This window comes from Coloeus monedula (genome assembly GCF_965178545.1).
Source record: "Coloeus monedula genome assembly, chromosome: 22".
Taxonomy (NCBI): Eukaryota; Metazoa; Chordata; class Aves; order Passeriformes; family Corvidae; genus Coloeus; species Coloeus monedula.
This window is the reverse complement of record NC_138802.1, coordinates 283,110-303,341: the sequence shown is the minus strand read 5'-3', so window position 1 is coordinate 303,341 and position 20,232 is coordinate 283,110. Positions and strand designations below refer to the sequence as shown.

At 50.0% G+C, this 20,232-nt stretch overlaps 1 protein-coding gene across 10 annotated transcripts in view; it reads right to left on the bottom strand.

The window, feature by feature from the left end:
• CASZ1 (castor zinc finger 1) overlaps window positions 1–20,232 on the bottom strand; it is a 195,236-nt gene that overhangs the window by 55,994 nt on the left and 119,010 nt on the right. For 3 of the 10 annotated variants that reach the window (XM_082295826.1, XM_082295827.1, XM_082295828.1), the window contains one exon: window positions 6,880–7,039. The exons of the other annotated variants lie outside the window; for them this stretch is intronic. In XM_082295826.1, coding sequence (XP_082151952.1) covers window positions 6,880–6,898 — 19 coding nt within the window. In that variant the 5' untranslated portion in view covers window positions 6,899–7,039. The remainder of the gene's footprint in view (window positions 1–6,879; window positions 7,040–20,232) is intronic. 10 annotated transcript variants of the gene reach the window in all.

Sequence of the window (20,232 nt, the reverse complement as noted above, 5' to 3'; positions counted from 1 at the left end):
CAGTGCTCCTGAAATAATTTTGTGTATTAAAACCTGAATCTGCACTTTCTGGACCGAAAGCCTCTCTTAATTATGGCAAGCGTCCTTGGGATGGACAGTGATCCTTCACTACAGCACTGCTAACCAACCGGAGAGGCAGTGGCTCTGGCTCCCCACCACCACCTCCTCCCGCTGCCCCCTCCCACCACCACCCAACCCACAGCCCCCCTTGCTCCCTCGCCCCCCCGCCTTCCCTTTGCCCAATCTGTTTTCAAAGTGTGTCTGTCCTTTATTAAATTGTTTTCTTTTCCACATTATCAGTTGCCATGGAGACCTCATCTCTCGGATTATTTGAATTTCATTATATCTATTGATTTGGGAGCATTTCATCTTTTTTATTGTTTTTCTGTCAATTTTCAAAACGAATAACCATCTAATTTGCGTCAGTGCTGATTATGTTTGTCCCTCAATAGAGGTCGGCAGCTGCGTCGGGGAAACAAATCAATGGGAAACCATCATAAACCTCCCCAGTACAATCTCCAGGATATGTGGGTGACATTCCACGCCTGCGAGAAACACTCATCATATCCAAACTTCTTTCTTTCTTTTCTTTTTTCTTCTCCCCCTTTTTTTTTTTTTTGTTTCTTTTCCCCCTTGCAGCTAGCTCTGCTGGTCAGTGGTAGATACCATTTAAAATCATATTTATTTTACTGACAGACATGTACAATTTTGGGCACATCACATTTTCAGACAGGGAGAGGACAAGGGTAAGAGAAGTGGGAAGGAATATTTTCTTTTTGTAGGAAAGAAGCGAAGAAAAGAATGACGAGGGAAAGAAAAAGAGGAAAAGTAGATTGGGATTGCAAATTGCTTACTATGTTTTTTTTTTAAATAATTTATGCAATTTTAAGCATTTATGTATAAATTTTTTAATAAGCCACCCTGGAGCAAAATAGCCATTAACATCCCAACGTCCTTCTGTCCAATGGGCTCTTGTGCAGGATCAATTTCCGAGAGTACTTTCCTTTTTTTTTTATGACATGATAAAATGCTTTTAAAGCAACTTACACAAATATGGAAATTTTTTCCCCTCCTCTTTTTTCCCCTCTCTCTTTTTTTTTTTTTAAACAGCCTCTACTTATTCACCAGGGAGAGCGAGTGAGTGAAAGTGTGTGTGTGTGTGCTGGGGAGGGTAGTTGGCAGAAGGATAGACCCAGCCCTAACTGGAATGGACCTGCCTGTCCTTCTAACAAGGGCATAAACTTTCATTAGCGATGCACACAGTCAAAGGCAATTTAGGGAAACGCGCTGTACAGAAAAGGAAAACCTCAGCGTTTTTACTCGGTGGCTCCTTGGCTCCGTCCAGGGGGCTCTATCCTTGAGCTCTGCTTACGCTCTCCAACCAAAGTGACCCCACTGGCCATGGGGAAGGCAGGAGGGAACCCGAAGGAGGCTGGGGCTGCTCTGGGGGATGCGTGTACCCAGCCATGCCAGCAGCCCACACGCCCCGAGCTGGGCCAGGGAAGCCAGTCAATATTAATGTCTTGCTGGAACACACTGGTCCTGCAAGAGGCCCAGAGGTATCTGTTGCTTTGCCCACTGCAGAGCTTCCCCCTCCAAGGGGCCAGTCCTCCCCAAAGGCCTCTATTTTGGGTTCTGCACACTGACAAGGAGCTTGCAGCTGCCTGATGCCCCTTTGGGGCATTAGTTACAAGCTGGCTCTGCCCAGACCAGACAGATGTGTCGCTGCTGCTCCTGTTTCCACAGGATATACAGACTAGTTATTTTTGCAGCTGGGACATGTTTGGCCTCACACAGGAACCTGGAAAATACCATTCCTGAAGGGACGGCTCCTGCCACTGGCCCCATGAGCAGGCACAGCTCTGCGGAGGACGGATACGAGTGCATGGCTGGAGGGAGAGCAGGCCAACATGAGGGGCTTCGTGGGGTCTGAAAGTCATGACCACGTGTTGGAAATGAAACAAAACTGTATCTCCAGCTACCATTCTCTTGGCCCTTTGGCTTTGGGATTGAAGTTTATGCACCCTAAGCCAGCTGTACGTTATACATGCCCAAGCATGAGAATCCCTCTGCATGCCCCTATTATTTGCTCCAACATGAAGCCCTGACAGTGGTTTTTCTACAAGAGCAGATTTCTTTACCTTTTTGTATGACTTACACCCAGAGATAATACAAACCTATGAATTTAATCCTACTGACAGCAGGTCTGCACATTAGTGGTACCTTTCACAGACCCCTGCACTCTCCCAGGCCTGTGCAGCCCCAGAGCAGGCTCAGCCCAGCGCTGCAGTGCTGGCTGCCACAGAGCTGGGCATACACCTGCCCCATCTGCCATGTTTGTGGGTGTTTGAACTAAAGCAGAGGGAAAAAAAAAAAAAAAATTCCAGGGGCAGCCAATGCTCAGCTGGAAAAACACAAAGTGCCGAGAACAGCAAACCCAATCAATAATAATCACAACCCCAGCAGCGGGCGAGGAAAGCATGAACTGTTTTGGCCTGCTCCCTGCATGCTCACCCACTTGGGAAAACACACACTCCCCAGAGGCCCATGATTTCATCCCCTCCCAGCCCACCCTACACTCATCCTCACCAAAGAGCTTTATGGAGTGCAAGGGAGCCCCCAGGCTCCCGCTTCTGAACAGAAACTTAGCAAAGAGGAGAGAGGGGCCCTGCACAGAGGAACTGGACTCCTGGCAATGAGCCGGCACCTGAGGAAGGTTCTTTCTCCCAGCAAAGTGCTCCTTACACCCCACCCTCCTAACCTCTTCTCCCCTCCAAAGTTTTGCCCTTTTTGTCCCCCTTCCCCTCCCAGTTGCTGGCCTTGGCCTTAGGGCGCTCTTCTGTTCCCCTCTTCTTTCCTCAAGTTCCCAGCACTATTCCACCTTTCTCCTTCCCAGCATCTCCTGCCAAAGCTCTTGTGCCCCAGCCTGCACCCCCACAGCTTCTTTACACCTCTCTCCCCTCATTCCCTGTGGACCCAACAGCCAGGTCTGGCAGAAAAAGCTGGGCTTCCCAGAGGACCAAGTGACCAGCCTGGGGAGGGGGAACATGGAATTCTGTCAGGGAAAACATGGGAGCTCTCCCTTCTGGTCTCACATCACTCCTCACTCAGATCGTACAGATTTGGGGGATTTCACTGTAGCAGCAGAGGTCAGTAGGAGCTGAAGGTTTTCAGATCATATATATCACTCTATATGGCCTTGTCTATAATGAGTGCTAAATATAGCCAAGCCAAACCTGGAGGTGACTTCAGTGCTGTGGTGCAGTGACAGCAGCCACTGCACAAGCACTCTCCACTACCTCAAAGCAATGCAGATGTCAGAAGTCACAGTCCAAAATCAAGGATGCCTGTGAATCCTCTGTTCTCCCACTGCCAAGAGTGTGAGCCAGGTTCTCTCCCTTCCTCTCAGGTCTCCATGAGTCCTCATTTTGAGGAGTCAAAATGAAGCATCATCTTCTTGCTCCAAGGTCCATTTTTTCCATGGGATGCTGGACCCTCCTATCTATGACATGCCAGCATCTGTGTCAGCACAGCTACTTAAAAACTTAACCAGTGGAAGAAGCTCTGAATAGAAAGGGAAAGTCTCTTGTGTGGGTCAGAATAATTAGACTGAGCTCAAATTGGCTATAGGCATCTGCTGCTGTGTCTGAGCAAAATCAAGCCATGCTGCTTCCATCAGCATCTCTCCGCTGTTGGCCTCAGCCCGCAGAACTGAAGGGATCGCATACTGCCTTGTACAGGGCATCTCTGGGAACAAGACTTGCCTCAACTGAAGCCATAAAGCCTCCTTATCCAGATATCATTAAAGCCAAGAGAAAAGAGGCCAGACAGAGAGATTGAGATGAGCCATTTCCCCAACAAACTTGCTTCCCTTTTTCATTCGCTCCTTTCTTTTTTTTCCCCTTTAACTGTCATTAAAATAACAAGTTTCTGTTACAGTCTAAACATTCCCACATTGTATAAAGGGTTATGTTACACTAGAGTCACTGCCGGGCCCAGTGTTTGCACAGAAACCTCACTGCAGGTCCCCCCTCCTGACGAAGTGACTTATTAAAGTTTAAACAGTAATTAACAGAACAATAAAAATAAAGGGATGTTTGGGGAGTCGTAGTGCACACAGGGTTTTTGGCAGTGCCAGCACTTTTCAGTGCCCTGTGCTGGCAGAAAAAACGGCTGCAAAACCAGTGGGAGAGATCGTGTGCTGGAAGGCAGGAAGTGGCCGCAGCAAGGCCAAGGTACAATCCCAGCCCCAGTGTGAGGGTGTAGAGAGCAGCAGGATGCAAGGAAAGGGTTTGAGGGACTGGGGAAAGGATGCTGAAGGGTCACCTGGCAGAAGGCTGATCAGATTCAGTGGTCACCGCCAGCCCTGCCCTCCATGTGCACATCAGACAGCATCAAGAACCTCTGCTGCCTGTTCTCCCATCCTGCTGAGATGGCCTGGACAAGCCCGCAAAATCTGTGTTGGGGAATTGTGTCTCAGAAGCCAGAGCCAGGTTTTGGGGAAGTGGCTTCTCTATTTTAAAAGAGTAGTAGAGAGGAAAGAGCAACCGCAGAGCAAACCCTGAGAAAAATCTTGCAATAGAGAGACCTTCCAAAAGAGATTTCAAAAGCAGCTCCCTTGCCTGGGAACTTTAAAAACAGACAGAAGACATCTTGTAGGGACTGATCCTGCCCTGGCCCTGTGCAGGTGTGAGCTGCAGATCCAACAGCATGGTAGTAGTTCTGGGGTCATTCCCTCTTGAAATGCAGCCAGAGCCAGGATCACAGGATCAATCCCTAAATTCTTGCCAGAGCCAGAACTTTCCCAACCCATGTGAAGTTGGCTAATGAGAGCTCCCTTTACAGGAGAAAACCTGCTTTTCCTCTGTTTCGTTCCTATTCCCAGTAGCTTGGCTTGCCCAGGATGAGCTCTAGAGCATGTGGGTAGAGTTTAAGCTTAGGTTGTCAGCTCTCCCTGTTACCCAACATGCAGCAACGCAGAAAGATCTCATCTGAAGATATTTTTGGTGCCTATTGTAGCTATTCTCAAATGTTTGCCTCAGTAGCTCACAGTGCTAGCAGGCTCCAGCCCTGATGTGTGACTCAGTACACACAGCATTGTGCAGTCCCATGTTTGCTAAATCTCTTCCAGTACAATTGCTCAGTTTGCAAATAAAATGACAGCTCCATGAGGGTGTATCTCCTGCGCAGAGGGAACTCAGGGAGTGCTGCCTTGAGCCTCTCCCAAATCTAGGACTTGGATCCTGGTCTGTCTGGGGAGCAGTGTGGATCTGACCTGACCTGGGGACTGCCCTACTGCTGTGAGGATGTACATGGAGACACCCAGCACCAGCCCACAGCCTCCCTTCCCTCTGCTGGAGTGCAGGAGGAGGAAACCTCAGTAGACAGCTCCAGAAGTCCCAGTATTGCACCAGTACAAGTCACCCACGTGAGGACACTGGGACCCAGTGTGCCTGCTGGAGGATCCTTCTTGGAGGATAACTTCCATTATGAGGTGGGCTTGGCAGTGTCGAGTTAATGGTTGGATTTGATGACCTTAAAGGTCTTTTCCAACCTAAAGAATTCTATGATGTTTTGAATTCAGCCCAGACTTTCAAGGTGCTGGTTTATTAAGCCATGAGGAAGCCTGCACCAGCCACAACAGCCTTGCAAACAAGTGCCAGGGCAGAGGGCTGGCATGCCAGGGTCCAGAATTAATGAAACCAAGACCCTGTCAGCCTTGGTGATTCTGCTGCATTTAGGTGTGATAAACTTGCACGGGACTCCACAGAGAACATGAGATGGAAGCAAGGGAGAAGGGGGAAGTTAAGACACACCGATGTCCTTTCACTTTACACCTGTGTTTTAACTGGGCCCCAGCAGCTGAGTTGTGTGACACAACACTCTCCCTGCCTCCCTTGCTGCCTTGTCCCATTCAGCAACCCCTTCCCTGCTCAGGATGTCTTCACAGAAGCCTTCCTGAATCCTAGTGAGGTCCTTGGGTCCCACTGCCAGGGAAGTAAATGGGATGTGACAGATACGTCTTCATTGACAGCCTTGTCTGGCCAGCAACACTGTGTTCTCTTATCCCCAAATCTTCTATTGCAACACCTTTTTTTTTTTTCTCTGTGGCTTTTCTACCTCCCTGGGAAATTAAGTGCAACTGGCTTGTTCAGACTTGCCCTAGAGACAGTTTCCAAAGTAAGCCCCTGAATCCACTGCAAGCCAGGCAGCGCAACCTCTGCCTGAAACCCCTGATCAGCTGAGCCACTGGCTCTGGCTTTTTCTTCCTTTTGCTGCCCCAAGCCAGCTGATGCACAGGAACAGCAACTGGGATTCAGCACTGGAGCAGGCTGCTGTGTGAGGGTCTGCAGTTCACAGGAAAGGCAAGTGTAGGTGTCTGTCTTCTGACTCACTCCTGAGGTCTCTCTGCACATTCCCAAGGTTTCTTTGAACTGATGTTAGCTGAGCTGCCAGTCCCTTTCTGGAGGACTCTCCTCACTGAGGATGGGCAGCTCATCTCCAGACACTCAGCCCAGTGCCTCAGCTGTTTCCGACTTGCTGGGCTTGATCTCTCTCTGACTGATCTTATGCTCATGTCACTCTGCTCAGCTCAGGAGAATCATTTCCCAGCTGACACCACATCAGTGACAGGAGGGAGCTTATGCCTTTCCACTGCCACTCACACTAAACGGAGAGAAAAAGAAACACCACCCAAATCTGAACTTTTCATCCCATTCACCCAACTACGGGATGTTTCTCAACTCCTGGCTGTGCTGGAGTCAGGGTCTCCAGACTCCTTTGCAGTGAGAGTGGCAGTGCTTGAGAGGGGAGAGGTGTTGAACAAGTACAAGCAGGTGCAAATAGAACAACAGAAGGTGCCCCCAGGTCAGCACTCACGTGCATTTTCCTCGGCCATGTCTGAGGAGACTTGGAGTCAGAACAGAGCACAGCTTTGCATGGGGGTCTCAAACATGTTCACAATGCAGAAAGACTGTCCTGTGCACTTCCTTTTCCAACACGTCGTTCAGGATGTCTCTACAGCAATGCCAGTAACTGCCTGTAGGGAATGTTATGTTAGAAGATTATCTAATGCACTCTTAATCATCTGGTCTTGCAATCTACAGTGGGAAATCAGGGCAGCCAGCATGGTATGACCCTTCTTCCAGACACCACTGAGTTCAGATACCATTATCAGTGGTAGCCTGGTCCATGTCCCAGAACTTAAGCTCTCTTTTGGTTAACAGGCCATGAAATTATTTAGACTATTCTTCATGTTACATTTTGTTGTATTTGTAATTAACACAGAAGATCAGCAGTGCCACTTTCTGTATTTTGCTGAATACAGGGGAGACAGTGCTTAGAAGCACTTAGTCTTAACCTAACTCTGTCCTGTTAGGTTTAGGGGAAGCCAACTCTTCAGAGCAGACCTGTCCCACAAGGAAAGTGTTGGGTATTGCCAGAGACCGTAATCCATACATGCCTGAAATATGATATGGGAACCAGCACCCTAAAATCTGGTCTTACCTCCTTTCTTTGGAAGGGACTTTTAAACAAAAGAAAACAGTCTGCCAGCACACTCAGTGTTCGGCGCCATCTTCAATCAGGGAAGCCTAATTATACCCATTATACTGATGAGGAAGCACTGGCACAAAGCTATGCATTCGCATGGCTACAGATACAAAGCAAATCAGTGGCAAAGCTGGAATTAAACCCAAGAATCATGGTGATGAGCTCATCACCCACCTCAGCACAGCCCCATGCGGCTGGTCATGACCAGTCCTACCCATGTCCTGCAGGTTACAGAGCTGGTGTGGAGCCCTCCACATATCTGCTTAACAGCTAGAAGTTTCAATCCCCGTGCTGAGACGGTTTGGGGTGCTCTGGGACACTCAGGGACTGGTCACATCAGCTGGCCACAAGGACCAGTCACTCAGTTCACTGTATGAGACAGACTGGTGGGCTGCAGACACCCAACAGCCAGAACATCAGGTCTGAGCTACTAAGAGACCCTGCAACCACAGAGACCAGGCAGGGATGAATCATCTGCTCCTTCTGAAGCAGCTTAATCAACTCCCCTGCATGTGGATCCTCACAGCAGGTCCAGCCCGAGCCCTCTACGTATTATTGATTCCCTGGGACATAAAGCCCAGAGATTGTCCTTGGCACCAGGGTCCAGCACTTGCCCTGCACTCTCCCTGCCAGGTGCTGGGTGCTCTGGTCTAAGAAAGGCTGCAGAATCCCTTGGGACTGAGAGTCATTACATAAACAATACAGTAGGATCATGGGCTGTAATTGTAAAAGCGCCAGAGGTCTTGGCACCAGAGTCTGCCTCAGCAAAGGCCTCTATATGGAGACCCAAACAAAACAAACAAAAGCCCAAACTCTCTTGGCGCTTAATGAATAATAATAAATAATAAATAATAACCGTAAGAGCCAACCTAGCAAGACAGATGTGAGGCACCAGGGCAGCTCTGAGGAAACACCAGCCCTACAGTAGTCACTCTCCTTCCCCAGTTTCCGGTATGCTGAGCTCAGGTCACAGGGTTCTTGCAGGGTTAGGCCCAGGGGGAAGCCTGGGATTTCTGTCAGGAATATGCACACCCCCACCCACCCAGTCAGATGTGTAGGAATTGCAGCCTCTGTATGTCCCTGGACTGGAATGTTCACCTGCTAAGTGAGCACACACCAGCCCATGCCCAGCTCCTTCTTATTGCAGATCTCTCTTTAAGAGCTAAAGGCAAAAAGAAGCAGATGGAGCTGAGCAAGGGAATCCAGGTAGGTGTGAGTCCGGAGAAGCCTCTCCCCAGCATCATTACAGTCTGGACTCAGAGTCCCCCACCTGTTTTGTGCAAGCTGAGCTCCCGGCAGGACACCAGGATAGCTGCTTGGCAGGGACACTGGGCTGAAACAAAGGGCCTAATTTAAGTATTTTTATAACTCGGTGCTTGTGACAGTGGGTTTAGCAGTTGCCAGCCATCTGGAATAAAGAATTACAGCCACCTCCCCTAATCCTATATTGCCTAAACCCTAAAGCTGGTTATGGTGCAAGTATGAGGCAGCAGGTTGGGAGGAGACAGCGATGGGAAGGTGGGGGTGGAGAAGGGACCACAGGAAAATTGTCGAACTTATTTTTTTTTTCCTGCGAAGTGCTGGGTGGCCCCAGATATGTCAGAAGTATTTTTGCTAGGAATCAAGAGAAGACAGAGCGAACAAAAACAGGGGAGAGGGGAGACAAGGAGTCCTCCATGACCACACAGTCGCATGCACCACACACACACACGCACACAGAGGCTTACTGGTCTGCGCAGGGCTGTCAGGTAAATTAGATCTGAAAGCTGACAATTTCTGACCATATTTCCTTGATTATTTCAAACAAATGCACACCAGCCGCTGTAAGGAGATTAAAGTGACATAAACGTCCCGAGTGGGAGGAGGGAGGGCAGAGAATTCAGGTCACCCCCATCCGTCCCCCATTTGACAGCCGCTATATCGCTATCCAATCCAATAAAAAAATCCCCCCCTTTTGCTTTAATTAATTTTACAGCTAGCTTGCTTAATTACTTTCAATCAAAATCCTCCTGCCATCGCAAAATTAGAGATGGTTGAGCTCCATTAGCCTAAATTCTTCATTTCCATATAGAAAGAGGCTCCCTCAGCAAAGCCAACGGGGCTCCCTCCTATTCAAGCTGCCATCGGACAGATGCCTGTCCCTCTGTCTGTCTTCAGTTCCTTGGGAGAAGGAAGGTGGGGAGGATACAGTCTTGTTCCCACCTTCCCCTTACATAGAGCATCTCCTTGAAAGCCCTGGACACGGAGGCCTCTCTGCTCACAGCAAAGCCCACAAGAGGTGAGGACAGCCTGCCCTCCCAGCCCTTCTACGGCCGTGCTGGAACGAGCTTTTCCATGGCTGCACGAGGGAGCTGGATGGCCCAGCCCTTCTGCTGTGCTCCCAGCACTGGGGACAGGATCTGGAAGGGACACTGCTCCCACTAAAGTTGGTTTGAGCACTGCCACTGTCACCCCACACAGGTGTGCAGGCACCACTGACTCGAGGTGATCTCTGCGGACACATGGAAAGGACATCAAGGGGACACAGGGGCAGACCATCTTACATTTGCCTGCTGTGGGTTCGGTACCTTCCTTTGGAGCATCTGGCACTGTGGGCCACAGACCTGTGACATTCCTGCAGCTGCCGTAGGCATCAGTAGCACCTCCCTCCTGCGAGCAAATCCTGAACTGTCCCATTTTGGGGACAATGGAACCTCCTCTGAAGCACAGGGAGTGGCAGCAATAAGCCACATGGCACAGTAGAGGAGACAAGAGGAGACTGGGTGGAGAGGATGGATGCAGGAGGAAACCCTGGAAGGAGCTGGACACTGGGAGCAGAGGAGAACCAGCTCCTCTCAAAGGACTACAGGAAGTGGAATTATCCAGACCATTCCATGCTTTCCTCCCGTTTTCTCCCATCTCCTATGGTCTCCTTTTCCACATCCCCAAACTAATTGCAGAGCAATGGTTCTACTGGAATTTTAGCTATGTTCTGTGTAGGTACCGAGCCCTGGGGACCAGCCAGGGGAGCCTGGCTCCTGTTCCCTTCTCCTGCCACCTGCCCAGGCCACACCTAACCTGGAGCTGCAGGAAGGTCACACCAGCACCCCAGCCTCCACGCTTTCCCACCCTTCAGAAAGCTCACAGGGATTCATAGGCACCAGAAGCTCAACTCCCCCCCAGCTCCAGGGAGGACAGGTCAAACCCCTCTTCTTTAGAACAAAATAAAGAAGAGACAAACACAGACCTATTTTGTTTATAAGCTTAAAACGGAATCCAATGGCGCATCTACCTGGGGATTTTAGATTAAATGGTTTAAGAAACTCAAACAGGCTTTTTAATCCAGTCAAATAAAAAGAGCCCCAAAGAAGCAAAGAATTCACCCTGCTGAGCCTCACGCCTATCCAGACAGCCAGGCATGAATGGCTTTCTTGCTCTCTGCCACTCCTCCCCACTCTGGCATGGGACAGAATGTATTTGCCAAAATCTGGAAGCTTAGGGTACACCCTGTTCAGGACTTGTGAAGACTTCACTTTTCCATGGACAATCCACTTCTATCACACTGTGTAACACCTTCTTCATCCTTTCTGTGTCCTTCTATGCTCTTCAGCTGGGCCTTTCTCCCTAACACCTGGCAATGCGAGTGCAGTGCCAGCCCTGGTTACATCACCAGAGTCCAAGAGATGACACCAAAACCCCTAATCCCCATTCACACACATATATAGGCACTGTTTTTCATATGAACTACACTCCTCAATGCTTCACAAGAAAAGACAAGGAGCCATGTGCTCTTGAGATGCAGTGGGGACCAGCAGGATCTGCCAAGGGACGCAGCAGCCGGACAGTCAGCCCAGGTCTGATGGATGAAGACCAAACCTACACGGACTCAGGGAATGTGATGAACATCTGGAGCTGACTCCTGACAGACACCAGGATGCAAGGGGGCTCTACTCTCTGCTGGATAACCACCTCTCCAGGACTTCCAGCCTCCAGTATCACATCGCACCAACTTCCCAACAGAAACGGTCCCCTCTGCCCCACTGCTGCTGTTTCACTCCGGAAACGCTCAGATCCAGCCTTCCCCTGAACATGCTCTGCAATAAAATTCCCGACTTGTGTCTCGCCTGCTCCAATGCTCAGAGCAGCCGGGACAATAGAACAGAGAGGCCCTAAATCCACCAGACTCACCCTAAATAGCAATGGCCCATAATTTTGCCTGACATTCAGGAGCTTGTTATTCTTTCCCCTCGTCGCCTGGCTGGAGCTGTTCAGACCCATCAGTGTTATTCTATGCATTAAATGGGAAAAAAACCAACTCAACAACAACCCGGAGAGTTTCCAAGCCTGCCCAGTGAGGGCTGAAGGGGCACTGTCCATAGCTGAGCCAGCGGTGGGAGAACAGGAGGAATCAATGCCTCAAACCCAGACCCATCCACTCTGCAGGGGAACAGCACGAGTGGGTCCTGCAGAGACCCCCAGCAGAAACACATACCCTTTTCTCTGCTTCCATCCCTACCTACCAAGGAAACTGTAATCTCTCCCAACCCTTCCAGTCTCCCACTTGGTGCCCAGGAAGGCTGCTGCCCACCCCTCCCCACCACCTGGCAGTGGGGAGCTTTAACCACGACAGTTTGGGGTTTGGGTTTTAGTTTTTTTTTTCCAGGCTGGCTCCAGCTGATTAAGGACCTGCAACAGGATGTAGGGATTACAGCAAAACCTGGCTGCAGATCGGCTGGGGCACAGAGCCAAAGGAGAGAGCGAGGATTGCCCCCAGCCTGGCTGCCAAACCGGCACTCATCCTGCTGGGAGGCTGTGAGGGCTGGAGCTCTGTGCTGGAACAAGGCCCCTGCCCTCGCTGGCTCTGCTGGGGAATGGCCCGCAGCCCACACTGACAAACATGCCCACATGAAGGGCAGGGCTGTGAGGACATGGGATCTGTGGCTTACGGGGCTCTCTGGAGAGAGGAAAATCCCTACAGCCTCGCTCTTTGTGCCCTCACCTCAGGCCAAACAGAAGTGCAAGGAGGCAGGTGCATCCCCACCTCCTGATTTGAGCAGCAGGAGCAGCCTGAGCTGGAGACACCTCATGATTCCCTGGTATCTCTGCCAGAGTCTGCACCACGTAGAGCTTCTAGTGTGCATCCTGGAATAACACACAGCAAAATACTCTGTGCTGAGTTTTTAATCCAGGAAGAAGTGGTCAGGGAAAGCAATAATCTCAGTTGGCACAAGGAGCACAGCAGGATCTTGCTTCTGGGGAAGCATCAAGAGCAGAATTAGCTTCAAGGAAACTGGGGTTTTTTTTTTTCTTCTGTTAACACTGATCCCTGCCTGGACCAGCAGCAGCAGCAGCAGCTCCCAGCATCTTTCTAAAGTGCCTGTCACTGCAATATCCAACTGCTGATATCTCCTAGGGAACATCCCCCCAAGCTTGGGTTTTCCACATCCCCCTTAGATTGGAGCAAGAGGGACAGCAGCAATGGGAGCAGCCCTCCTGCTCTGACCCGAAGCTGTTAGCCTCGAGTCCCGTTTTAATCAGGTCTGGCAGAGCTGCTGCCTCGCTTCCCAGCCTGCCACCTCAGAGGGATAATTTGCCACCGCCTTCTCAGAGAGCTCTGTGGAAGTGCTTTGCAAAGCCGGAGTATGCCTCTCCTTCACGGCCAAACCCTCTGAGCTTCATGCTGGCACATGTCCCTCTCCTAGTGACCCCCAGGCTCTGTCTGTATAAAGGAGATCATGAAGATGCCAGGACTCGGTCCTCTTTTCCAAGTGCTGCCTGGCAAGATCTGGCAGTAAGAGGGGGAAGCTGCTTGAAGCAGCAGGAGGAGGTGGAAATCTGTTTCGCAGCAGCAGCACAGAGACTTCTTAGTGCTGCCCACCAGACTCATTGTAGCAGAGAAACTCTGGAGTCAGCTCCTGCCGAGCTGGGGCTGCAGGGGAAAGCAGGAGTTGATATTGCAGGCAGAGACCACTGGGATACCACTGAAAGCTGCTAAATATGACCAGGTTAGCACTTTAGTCTTTAATGGCAGGTCACCATTAATAAACCCAGGGCCCCAGGGTGCAGTACAGAGCCTCCCTCCCCCCCTCCCCAAAATACTCATTTCATTAACTTCTCTGTGCGTGGCGCTCGGCACCTGCCAGAGGTTGGGCAGCCAGGAGAGCTAGCAAGGGTTAAGGACATCTTTTGGCAGAGCTAACTGCTCTTCAGACAGGACAGAGCAATGCAAGTCTGCACACCATCCCTCTCCTCCCCAATGCTCCCCTCTGCATCTCTTTCTCCCAGTTCACACTGGAGACCAGCCCACAGTTTTTGGTCCCACACGGACGGGGCAGCCTGGGAAGGCTCTGAGTGGGGAAGCACTGTCCCAAGCCCATGGCTAAGGAGCTGAATGCTGCCAAAGGACAGCCAGAAACCACGGCCCCTAACCCCAACTCCAGCACCAAGCCCCTCTGGCCTTCAGGAAGCACCTTCTCATCACCCTGCCTTGCTCTCCCCATCTCTGGAAAGATGACAACAGCACTGATAGCCACAGCAGGGAAGGGCAGAGGGGAGTTACGTGGGATCTAGGCAGGGAAGAAACACTAGTTAAATAAAGAGACTGTGCAAACAATAAAGGACAAATACTGCTCTCAGCCTGGAATGACCCATGGGATTGCCCCAGTATACAAAAGGGTGAACTTGCCCATTGCAAAATGTAAGCAGCAGAGAGGGAGCCAGCGCAGGGTGAGACTAATCTGTCTCCACACGTCCCACATTCTCTGTAGCCTCACAGATGCTCCCGCAGAGGCCTCTGGTCCCAGGCACGGAGGACAGATGACAAGGTGAGTGGCAAGTGGGAGGACGGAGTTTTGCTCCGCCTGCTTTCACTGTGACACCGACCATTTCCCAGAGGGATGGTGGGATGGAAGGAGGAACAAATAGATGTTCCAGCTGCCAAAAATCCCATCCTGAGTCTCTATCGATCTGCCCTACTTGGCAACTGAAGCTGCAGCCACCGTCTGTGGTGCTTGATCAATAAGACCTGGGCAGACAGGGAGGGACAGGCCTTTTTATGGGAAGGCGGGTCTTTATGGGGAAGTATTTTGATTTTTAGAATGAGTGCAAAGTCAAGGAAGAGGAAATACTGGGACTGAAGCTGCACTTTAGTTTGAACTCATTTCAAATACCTGCTGAGCCATTTACACTGGGGACCTGGGGACCTCCTGCCCATGGGAGCTTCCCCGGTCTCTGTCCTCCCTGTCCACCCAGGAGAGCCTCTCACCCACCCTGGGTGTTCTCAGTGCAGAGGTGTCAGCTGTAGCGACGGGCTGGTACATCCCTGATGCACAGCACAGAGCCTGTGCCTGGTAATTCTCCAGGAGCTCCCTAGAGATCTTCCCCAGGGACCTGGGGAGAGACAGAGATTCTGCAGCCATGTGAGAACGAATCGCTGCGCCGCTCAAAGAGCCTCTGGAGATGCCTCAAGTCCTCAGAAGGCACTTTGCAATGACTTCTGCAGTGTGGCTCTCACCAGTGCCAGCCAGGTGGGAAGGCCCTGGCCTTGGTGGCAATAACATGGCTGATTCAGCAGAGAGGACGGGCTCTGATGGGCCTGCTCACACCATTTCCATCCTGCCTAGTGGGAAGCACCATGCCCTGCACCCCGCCTCTGCATGAAAGGGATCACAGCCTGGTAAGACACAGTGAGCCAGGCAGGTCATGGATCAGGGAGCCGATGACCACCATTGACCCCTTTTATCCTTCTGTGCCTGGAGACCCTTTCTTATGTTCAGGTCATGTAGGTGGGCCAAACTACTGAGCCCTAGAGACCAGATGACCTGCTGGAGGAGAGCCCTGTGTTTGAGTGCTCTGGTCACTCTGGCATTTTGCTAATTTTGTGCCCATAACCCCACCAGGAGAAGGCAGCAGAGGAGGAAAGGTTTTTTCTAATAGAGAGGGCTGGGTAGGACCAACTCCAGTGGCAGAAGTGCCCCATTTCCAAAGCCAAGAACCAGCAGCAGCTCGTCAGCTCCAATTAGAGCTGGCTGCAAGGGGGACGGTGCATTGGGTGTCACCTCCAAATGCCCTTTGGATAGATGGAGGGGGGTGGGGAGAGACTCTGCAGTTGTTCCAACATTTCTTGCTCAGCAGAACAACTGTTGCAGTCCTTTTAGTACAAACCCAGCAACTGTTCCCAAAAGCTCAGCCTCCTCAGCTCCTGTCCTTAAAAAAACCCCACCAACCAATCTTCAAAATGACGGCTTCTGAGTCAGGGCAAAAATGTTATTAACAAAAACATCACTCAGGGGTGGGACACCTGCTCCCTGACAAGCAACTGGCCTGCCTGCCCATGGTTAGAGTATTACATCAGACCCCAAAAAGAGAAAGGAAAGGGAGGGAGAAGGGGAGAGTGGAAAAGAACAGACAGAGGGAGGATGACAGCAGAAGGGAGTAACAAAGACAAAGAAGAGCAGGAGAGGGGAAGCACAGAAAGAAAAGAGCAAGTGAGAGCGTATGTGAGAGACAGAGCAGGAGAGAGCGGGAGCGTGGGGGGGAGCAGGGAAGTGTGCGGGAAGTGGCAGTGTGCGTGCAATGAAGTGTGGGAGTGCGTATGTGTGAGAGACTGCGAGCGTGTGCATATGGCAGAGACCGGCTAGGAGGAGGAAGAGAAGAGTAAGGAAGGGTGAATGATGCCATGAAAAGCAAAACATCTTGGAAAAGTGTAACAAGAAAATAGGGAGGAACAGAGAAACAAAAGCTAAAGTGAAGGACATCGAACAAATGAGCCTGGTGAAGCAAGAGAGCAAAGATAAGAGCAGGGAGGGAGACATGGGAAGTGAAGGTGGGGGCACTTGGGATGGGGTAGAGCCAGGGCAAGGATCAGGAAGAGAGAGGAAAGGGAGAAGAGGACAGAAGAGAATAGAGGAATAAAAGAAACAAACAGGGGTGAGGGAGAGAAAGATGTCTATTAAAAACCTCAGTGCATAACACAAAATGTCAGGGTTTATAGCTTCATTCTTGGCATTGCTGGTACTGAGAACCCCACACAGAAATGTCACTGCTTGTCATGTTTAATCACCTGCTATTTGTTAACACCTTCGCTGCAAGGAGTCTGCCCCTCACCCCTTGCCGGCTCTCCTTTTGGAGAATAAACTGGGAAAACATGCCTCTGCCTTGCAGTTCTCACAGGATAGTTTCAGCTACACCCCAAGCTGGGCAGTGGAGGCTGGGCAGGGCCAGCACTCTGGGCATGGTTGTTTGACTTCCAGATGGGGCTTCTGGCACAGAGCAGGGCTTCTGCAGGAGCAGGGTAACACATCAGGGAGCAGAGAAATAGGACAGAGGATGCTCCAGGGAGTGTGGGATGATGCTAGGAGCAGAGGGAGCAGGTGAGTGAGGTCAGTGACTTCAGGGAAGAGTAAGACACAGGAGTGAGGCTCAGCTCATAAAATCAAGGTGAACAGGTCAGGGAGGAGCAGGGTACTGGGCCCTTCTCCTGCTCAAACAACCCCTATGCTCCCATCGCATTCATGTCCTGTGCTGAACACATATAAATAAAATCCCTGAAATCCATGCAAGTCTGGAATTCTCCAATCTGTTTGCTTGAGCAGCAACTGTCACATAAAAGCAAACATCTTAAACTATTAAATGTACAGTTACAGTTCCTTGCTCTGGCATCTGCGCTGGTGACTTTGCTCCAGTTCCTCCCAAAGCCTTGGACTGATGGTTTTCCCCTGTGTTAGGCACTCGTGCCCCCACTGTCTGCACTTCCTACCCAGCCACATACTGTCTGTCTGACATCACACTGCACTGCTAGAGAATTTATTTTGAGATCATCACTAGACAAGACTTTTCCCTACTATTTCACACACTCCAACTGGAAAGAAATCAAAAAATGCTCCCCTCCATACAGTAGAATTCTCCCATACAAGCAGTGAAGATGAAAATCTTACTCTACAATTTTCAGGCTTATGGCAAGAAATTGACCCCCCACCTAAATGAACTAAAATTTAAAGATGTGTGTATGAGGACCATTAGTGCAGCTATTCAGATTTAACCAAAGAATGGTGATCAGCCCTGTTTCAACACTAATGAGGGCTCAGCTTCAGCACAATCCTTGCCCCACGCTCTGAACTGTTTATGTCGGTGTGCAGCATTTTGGAAGTGCTGATGCCACTGAAGTCAGACTTCCCCTCCTGAAAATGAAGAGAATTTGGGGAGTCAAAGAAATGAGAACAGAATGAGCTGTAAGGGGAGCCTATGCGCATTTAAACTTTTTTCATGCATTCAAACAACAAAAAAAGTAGCAGAAGCCATTGGCTTCCGGAAGAGCACAAGGGTTTCTGCCCCAGCCCCCCTGACTGCTGCGTGCCAGGTCGCTGTATGCCCAGATCCCTCCGTGGAAACAGCACCAGAGCCAAGGACTGCAGGAGGGGCTTCCTGGAGCTGGTGTCATCCAGGTACTAAGGACATGCTAAAGGAACACGAACCTGCAGAAACTTGGTGCTCATCTCTCTCCAATCCCTACAATACAATTTTAAAATCCAGTTTAGATCCTCCAGGACTAGATGTGGGACTGAAGTAAAAATTGTCAAGCCCAAACCAGGCAGTTCTGGAAAGCCAAGCTCCAGAGCATGCTTGGACCTCACACCTTGGTCTCTGGTAGTGACAGCAGTATGTTTCTACTCAAATTTTCTTCCTTGCAACAGTGTTTTGTTGGTCTTTTCTGACTGACATCCTCATTAGTTTTCAAAAGCAAGTGTCTCCATCTCAATCTCACACACTTGAGGAACTCCAAGGATGGTTGGGAAACCTTCTGCACTGCTGCTTCTGTCCGCTCCTGCACTGAGGACAGAGGCTTTGCTCCACCCAGCACCTTCTCCAGACACCCAGAGCCCCCCAAAAATTCCACAAATAAATTCAAGCCCAGCTTCTGTGCCCAAAGACAACTGGGCTGACACATGAGCCCAGCCAGTGATCCTGCATGGGGAGGGCTCAGCCCGGAACCTGAGGAGAGTGGGTTCTGCCCCTGTCCTGAAGGGCCAGCACAAGCTCCAGGAGCCGCCCCAGGTCCTATTCTGGGAACAGGAACAGTACACAGAAGGACCTCCCGCTGGCCTTTTGCCAAGGATAAAATTCACCCTTCTGAACACAAGCCAAGATGATCTAAAGTGACTACTGACTTTTGTTGCCCAACTAGAGTCACCTTAAATGGGCCTATTTTTTAAAGTGTCAGTGCTCAGTGCAACTTAGAATCGGGCTCTTTAAGATGCCCAATACGACAGGTCCAGTCACTGCTGTAACAAGAAAGGCCATTATTCCTCTCCTGTGTGACTTCTTCCAGTCTGGCCAAGCCTTTTATCTTTTTTCCTCTCCCCTCCCTTCTCCTTGTTCTTTTCTTTTTCAGCTTTTTATGAATTTCTGTCAGCTTTCCTCCCTCTCCCCCCACTCAAGGTCATGCAGCTCATTTCCACGTTGAACATTTACTCAGCAAGCCAGGTCCTTTCACAGGCTCTCACCACAAATATGCTTTCTGATAAAGTCTGGAGAAAAGAAACTGTAAAACCCAAAACAATGTCAGAAATAAATAAAAAAATCCTACCAGGGCAAAACGGGGCTGTAACAGGGCAGACTCTTTCAACAGAGAGAGCTAGCAAGTAAAACACCCCATTTCCCTGCAGTTCTGTGACTATTTTCTTGCTCTCCTTTATAGTTTGCTTTTCTGAATATTTCTGTTTTGCGTACAGTGCTGTGCCACCTATATGAGTGGGACTGTTATATTTAACCTCTTTTCATCCACAGTGAAACTCACCCTTATTCACAGGTCAGAACCCTCTCAGCCTGTGGGCACCTGCTCCTTCATGGAGCCCATGTGGAGCAGGGGAGATTCCAGCTACACAGTTTGCTTTGTTCTCCTAAGGCCATTACTTGTAAGCAGCTTGCACAAAGCATGAGGGTTTGTACCCACCCTGGGTAATACACAGCACAACACGGTGTGGCCAGAGACCACACAAAGGACGGTCAAACCCCTCTTCCTACTCTCAGGAACAGAAGAGGCCCTTACATCAGTGTGGTAAGAGGGAATGGGTCCTGGAGAATCATTTTCATACTTAATTACCAAGTCAGCTCCCTGACCAATCTTACAGATTGCCTGAAATAAAAAGCAGCTTCATGAAGTCCACATTCTCCAGTCCAGGGCAGGTCTCCAGAGAGTCCAGCCATCCTCACTGCTCTGAGATGCTGCAATTTTGATAAACCTCCAACTCCAAAGAAACAAAATTTGTCTAACACAGCATAACTTTGAAAATCCAAGCCTCGGGCTTGAAGTGTCCAAGGAAGTTTTAGAATTATTTCCTAGTGATATCATTTCAATCTCCATTCAAACATCAGAGGCAGCTACTAGCCCTCACATGGAAGACAGGTATTAGAAGTCTCAATTCCCTCACTAACATCTCATCATTTAAGATCCAGTGCTGCTTGGTCTCCATGCTCCATGACCAGTGAGAAATTATAGGGAAAAGTAACTTTGCTGGCTTTTGCAGTTAGGTCATGGTTTTACACCCCAGAGTACACCTAGCCCAAAATTTCCCAAAGGAAGAGAGGCCACCATCTCCTTGCTGGCCAAGTCAGTTTTGGGATAACAAGCATATAGTATCAAAAGGCTCCCATGTTCCAAGAGCCCTGAGGAGTTCCCTGAGGAGCACTGCCTGGAGGGAAGTG